General features: G+C 40.9%; 1 protein-coding gene across 1 annotated transcript in view; it reads right to left on the bottom strand.

Moving 5' to 3' along the window:
• Positions 1-227: 227 nt before the first annotated feature.
• The window catches only part of CHL1 (cell adhesion molecule L1 like), a 216,737-nt gene continuing 210,380 nt past the window's right edge, over positions 228-6,584 (bottom strand). Inside the window, exons 26-27 of the mRNA XM_056852239.1 lie at positions 5,001-5,073; positions 228-587 (exon numbers count right to left, since the gene is read on the bottom strand). Of these exons, the coding sequence (XP_056708217.1) occupies positions 371-587; positions 5,001-5,073 (290 nt within the window). The 3' untranslated portion in view covers positions 228-370. The remainder of the gene's footprint in view (positions 588-5,000; positions 5,074-6,584) is intronic.

The following is a 6,584-nucleotide window of genomic DNA, read 5'->3' as shown; positions in this document are numbered from 1 at the left end:
CAACTGTTTTATTATAAGCTGTTTGATGTGTTGTTACAGCTACACACACCTACAGGACTGGGTCGACAGAAACAGGGAGGGTAGCTGGTCCCTATATACATATATAACACTGAAGTAGCTCTGGTTTTGGTCAGACTGAGTGAGGCCTGTTTTACAAACTGTAGCTATGTGTCCCGTTTGAATGAAATGAAAATGCCCGCGTCATCAGGAGAAAGAGTTAAAAAAAAAAATTGAAGTCAGACGCCTACTTCTTTATAGGCTGAATGACGAGATATTGAATTTTCTGGAGCCTGTTTCTGCCTTGGATGATATTTGATGGCTAGCAAAGATAAATATGGTGACTGAGAAATGAATCATTCATGCAAATATTTTATGCATGGAGAGGAAAGGTTGCTGTAGAACTCCCGATGCTTTCGACCGAAGCTTTTTCCTTACATCCGGTGTAAGCGCCAATGAAGGAACCATCTTCGTTGAACATTCTGTGGTCTCCTTCTCCGTACTCTACCAAGCTATCAGCGCTCTCGGCCGTCTTAATGTCCGTGTCAAGAGACCGCAGGCTTCCCTTGAGCGGCTTCTCGTCGCTGTCGCTAAAACAGTGGAGAAGACGTTATGAGAAGCAGAGCAAATATGTATTTGAACACACAATCAGGTCAGGATAAAAACTGCTGGGATACTGTTTGGGAGGAAGCATTCACACAACAGGCTAAGCACAGCGTGATATTGAGGAACAACCAAATTTTATTAAAATCGAGTTCCAGTTCTCTCGATTCAGTTTACATTCAGCTAAATTTTTTTAATGTGATGGAATATTTTTCCCCATCAAGTCACAGCAACCCCGGGTGGGATTTTCAAGGCAAGAGACCTTCAGAGGTGCCTGCCTCTGTGTCATGAGCCTGGTATTCCTTGATGGACTTCCACTCAAATACTGACCAGGGACAACCCTGGAATGATGAAAATACATGATTTTTTACTGGAAATCATTATCAAATTTGGTGGCTGTGAAGGCTGACAACTGAGAAGTGCCCAGTAATCTTGTATGGAAAGTCATAAAATGAACATTGTCACCCCAGTTATGAGGCTATAGCTTTATTATTAATTATTCAAAATCAAGCATCAATGCTAAAGAGGAAAAGTAGGAGAAGATATAAACAAAATATGGGCAGAAATTCTGGGCCAATATTACTGATTTAAAATCAAAATAAATTTTAAGGCTATTGACAGATAAGCTCCAAATCACAGTCCCTTTCTGTTTCTGGATGAAGAAGTGCTCTATGCAACTCTGTTGTCTTACAGTTTGAATCACTTTTTCATCCTATTGCTTTAATCCCAAGTTAGTTAGAAGTGCACATATACACTTGGATCCACCTTGTTAAATTGTGGAACTCCCTGCCCCAGGATGTGGTGATGGCTAGTCAAAATGAATACTAGTCACGATGCATACCTATTCTCTCTAGTATCAGAGGAGTATTATATTAGATGCATTGGAACACAGGCAGGATAATGCTGCTGCAGTTGTCTTGTTTGTGGGCTTCCTAGAGGCACCTGGCTGGCCACTGTGTGAACAGACTGCTGGATTTGATGGGTCTGATCCAGCATGGCCTTTCTTATGTTTGTTCCTCTTGCACCCTTCCTCATCCATTGTGGAGGCAGTCTTCTGATATGTAGTGTGTTCCTCTCTTGCTAAGCACAGCTCAGTGCCTTGAGACAGATTGATCTTGTGGGAATGGACGTGCTTAGCACCAATAGTATGTGTGCTCCTCAGCTGAAGACTGCCTCCATAATGGATGATGGGACTGGGACCAGAAAAAAGGGGTAGGATTCAAGTTACAGCTTTTGCAACAACAAAACCTTCCTCAAAACCATACCCTATATCTATATGTACTCCCCCATGGGGAAAATACACACACAAGGGCACAAACAAAAGAAGGATGGAAAGGAAGAGGTTTTTTTTTAAAAAGGGCAAGTCAAAAAACCTAAGGTAACACATTATATTGCACAGATGAAAACAAGAACCTAGGAAAAGAATTAATGATCCAATCTAAGAGAGTGACAACAACTCTCAAGAGTAGAGGAGTTGGCAAAGTAACACGAAGAAGGTATGCAGAAGTGTAAAAGAGGAAAATCATTTGATATAAAAGCTTACTTTGCCATTTCCAATCTTTACTGAGCACACGTCTGAGAGTGTGAAATCTGCATATAAATTCAAACCCAGCAACTTCACCTTGGATCTCCCTTTGATTTTTTCTTCTTCTTTTTTTGTAGATGTAAGGCAATCTTTAATTCAGTTATAGAATTCCAGGGAGACTGAAATGTCCCCCTACTGGTTTCTGAGGCTACAGAGTCCATCTAGGGCTAAACCGAGAACTGAGCCTCAGTATCAGATCTGTTCGCTATGAAGAGACACTACTTTAATACATAAAACGGCAACCAATTTCAGTTGGTATAATTATATAGGATTTTTAGGCAAAATGTTCCTGAGGTGTTTGGAACTCAGATGAGTTCTTCTTCTCGGGAAATGCTTTTCAAGAGCATGCTCTGTGAACTTGTCATACCTAACAAGGTAGCCCAATATTTTTGGTGGACCAGAAATAACAAATCATAACATATTCTCACACAGCCTTTCACAGAACTCTGTGAGGTCCAAATAGTATTAGAGACATAGGAACACGATACATCTTGTCTATTACATTTTCACCAGCTCCAGTTTTCAACAGAGAACCAATGTGATATAGTGGTTAGAGCGCTGAACTAGGAACCAAGAGACCTGGATTCAGTTCCCTTCTAGACCATAATGTTCATTGTATGTCCTGAGGCCAGCCACTCTCTCTCAAATTAATCGTGTTATTGTGAGAGTTAAATCAAGGAGTGGAAAGCCATCTTTGCCACTACTACTACAAGGAGGAAGGGTGGGATAACAGTGTAATAGATGAAGGCTTGAAATAGCATGTTAGGGGTATTGTGGGTTGCAGCACGAAAGAGGATGCAGTGAAGTCCTGCTCCGCTAACAGGAATTCTTTCTGTCAGGAAATCACCACTGAATACAAGCCAGCCTTTCCAATTTTATTCCTGAACAAATTGAAGAATACTGACACAAGCCCAGTTGTAATGTAATTAATATAGTCAGTTGTTAGGTGCCTAACTACCAGGCAAAAAACAAACTGGGCAGATAACAACAGGACGCAACAGCATCTATTCTTTTTTTAAACTTTATTTTGGAATTTATGTCAAAATAAGGGATCTGTGAATCGTACAATTTTCTGAGGAACATAAAGAAGGACACTATAGCGTATGGCTTAATCGGCTTACAGTAAAAGCTTCACCCTGCTGAGTAAAGAAAGGGGGTCAACAGAAGGTAAGGACAGTTCATGCAAGCAGGAGGATAAATTGGTAGACTGGATTCAAGCATATGTACATCTATCCTGACATAGAAACCAAGGAAAGGGAAGGTGATAGTGGCTTGGGAAGTAAACATCAAATCAATAGATACTCCACCTGAGAACTATAAGATACTAGCCACATAAATTTCTTACCTTTCTAATTATCTGTCCCATTAGAAAGCAATGAAAATTAAATATAAATGAAAGTATGTAGAAAACACTCATGCAGTTTGTTTATTATGTAGGACACCAGTTGGGTACAGAAGAAACTTTCTTGCTACTTTTTAGTACACTCCAATACACTTTCTACTTTTAGATTCAAGTCCAGTAGTACCTTAAAGACCAATGCGGTTTTCAGGATATAAGCTTTCCAGAGTCAACAATCTCTTCGTCAGGTCTCTTCTGACACCTGCTGTCTGAGATCATGGAACTGAAGAGCTCTAGGGATTGAACCTGGGATCTTCTGAAAACAAACCATGTACTTTACCAAAGGCCCTCTCAAAACAGGGAGGTAAACTGCCTGGTAAGAATGGTTTCTAGCACTTGCATTGATGACTAGGGGTGTGCACCAATTTTTTCCAGTATTTTTTGGATTTGGGTATAATAGAAAATCTGAAAAAAATTGAATCCCATACTGATATGGGCTTTCCCCCTGGCTTTTTTTTGAATATCCCAAAACTTGTAGGTCTATTAAACCCTATGGGGAAACATTGTGGGGCTCTGGTAGGGTAGGATTTTGAGGTAGAGCTACCAAGAACCCCCAAGATTGGTAAAGTTTGGGTTAGGGGGTCCAATTTTATGGGCCCCCAAATTTTCCTCCATTGTTTCCAATGGAGGACAGTTGGGGGGACCCTCTTTGGGGGACCATAAAATTGGACCCCCCTGACACAATCTTCACCAAACTTGGGGGTTCTTGTAAGAAGAGTCACTTGCAGCTATGATGCAAATTTGGTGGCTCTACCTCAAAAACTGCTCACTCGGAGCTCTGCAAAGACAATAGACCTGAAAAATCTAGAAAAAATCCCCAAAAGTCAGCTTTTTCGACTTTGCCTTTTTGGTTCCATTAAAATGGTGCCTCTTTTTTCAGCTGAAAAAAAGCAAAAAAAAAGCAGAAACAGCTTTTTTCTACCTTTTTCCAGTTTGGCTTATTTGAATACACACACTGATTGGTGACTGCCCAGCTTCTGCATGGACACTTGATTCTGAAATAGTTCTGCCACCTGCTACACCCACAAGCATCCAGAAGCAACTGTTTGAAGTTTGAGGTTTCTGGGATTGGGTCAATTTTTCAGGTTTTTCCCCCCTGATCGTTTGTAGTTTATTATGCTTCTTTAAATGTTTGGGAGAGAAGAGGTGAGGAATCTCAGATTCTAAGATGCCTTGGTTCTTCTTTGGAGGGGAAAGGAAGGGCACTGGTATTTTAGAGCATAATCAATACAGTTTTAATAAATAAATATGTGGACACGTCAGTATTTTAAGAGTACCATATGTTGTCATATAATCCTATGTCATCAAGCAATCCCATTAAGTTTGGCTTCAAAATGGGGGAAAAACCCAGCCTTTCTTACAATGCCTTTATTTAAAACCTTCAAATTGTTCAGAAGAAAAACAGAATACACTAACCTATATTCTCCAAATATTTCATCTTTTATGGATTGACCTTCAGGATCTGGGTGCAAATCTTCTTTTTCTTTCACTGTACATGACACACACACACAAAAATTAAAGCCTTCTCTTTATAACCATCAGTGTTTTCCCCATTTATTTATTTATTTGGTTTTGGTAGGCACTGCAGGACAACTGAAATAATCACTGGGATGAATCATTAATTAATGTGGCCATATATGTGGATATCGGCATCTGGAGACTGGATCCATGAACACATGATCTTTTTACAAGCCTAAGAAAAGCCCCAGATTTGCAGAAACATCTTAAATCTAAAACAAACGATAAACAAAACACTGAGGGGGTTAACCCCCCACAATAATAGAATCAGCAGTCATAGCTTTAAGAAACAATGGCCGTCTCTGGCTGTTGATACGCAACTACATTAATATTGCCAGCTTTTAATCCTTGGAATCTTTCAGGGGGGATGGGCAAGGTGGATTCCAGGCAGTTTGGGCCTTTGAAAGAAGATTAATCAGGGGCAGGCCCATTGGCAACCACTGGTCAACTTGCTACTACACAATTTGCATGACTCACCTAGGACTGGTTGCGTGCTATTGTTTATCAGCAGCCATCCCATGAAAGCCAGTCTGGTGTAGAGGTTAGAGTTTCAGACTAGGATCTAGGAGACCTAGGTTCAAATCACTATGCTGCTGTAGAAGCTCAATGGGTGATCTTGGGCCAGTTACACATTCTCACAGAGCTAAATATTGGAAGTAGACATTACATTGATTGGTTGGTGGGTGGGAAGAAGAGAAGGAAGCATGGAAAGGTGAGGATATGGGGGTTGCCAGAAGGAGGGAAAGAGGAAATAGTGTGAGGAGGGGGATACAGGGGGAAATGAGGCACCCTACACAAGTCCTTGTGGGTTCCCCACCATGCAATTAGGCTCAGTGCAACTATCAGAACTGCGCAGCTCAGCCAGATTTTTCCCAGGGAGTGGCTACCAGGGGTACTGAAGGAGAGAACGCTGAAGACTGGAGGGGGGCAGACAAAGGTACGTTGGCTGTTAGGTGGGAAAGAGAAGGTGGTAGGAAAAGGAGAAAGTCTATGGGGGCTTTCAAATGAAGGGAAAGAGGAATTAGTGGGGGAGGGGAATGACATGCACCCTGCAAGTTCTTGTGGGTCATCCACTTGTATTTCATACTACTCTGTAGGATGCATTCAAGAGTTGCATAGCTATTCTAGTTGACTTATTCCCAAAGATGGTAGTCATTCATTTATAGCAAAAAGCTTTCCATATATACACTGAAAAATTGTCAGTATGGGTACTTTTGGAAGCAGATTTCTTTCCTGTTCTATTCAGGCTAAATTTGGAACTCCTTTATAGCTTAAAGATGGTTCAAGTATAATGAAGGCTTGGGGGCACCTCTCAAGGGCTCTGCTCTATACATTCCTTAATGGCTCTTTCCTATCCAACAGCCTAATCATAAGTTTCTACTTTAGATTTGGCTTAAACCAGTTAGCTATGTAATTTCCCAAAGGCCACTTGCTACAAATGTCCCAAGAACAGAACTCATTGCTGTGTTTCACCTTATATAC

Source organism: Euleptes europaea, chromosome 1 (assembly GCF_029931775.1).
Source record: "Euleptes europaea isolate rEulEur1 chromosome 1, rEulEur1.hap1, whole genome shotgun sequence".
NCBI lineage: Eukaryota > Metazoa > Chordata > Lepidosauria > Squamata > Sphaerodactylidae > Euleptes > Euleptes europaea.
This window is presented reverse-complemented; position numbering and strand designations above follow the sequence as displayed.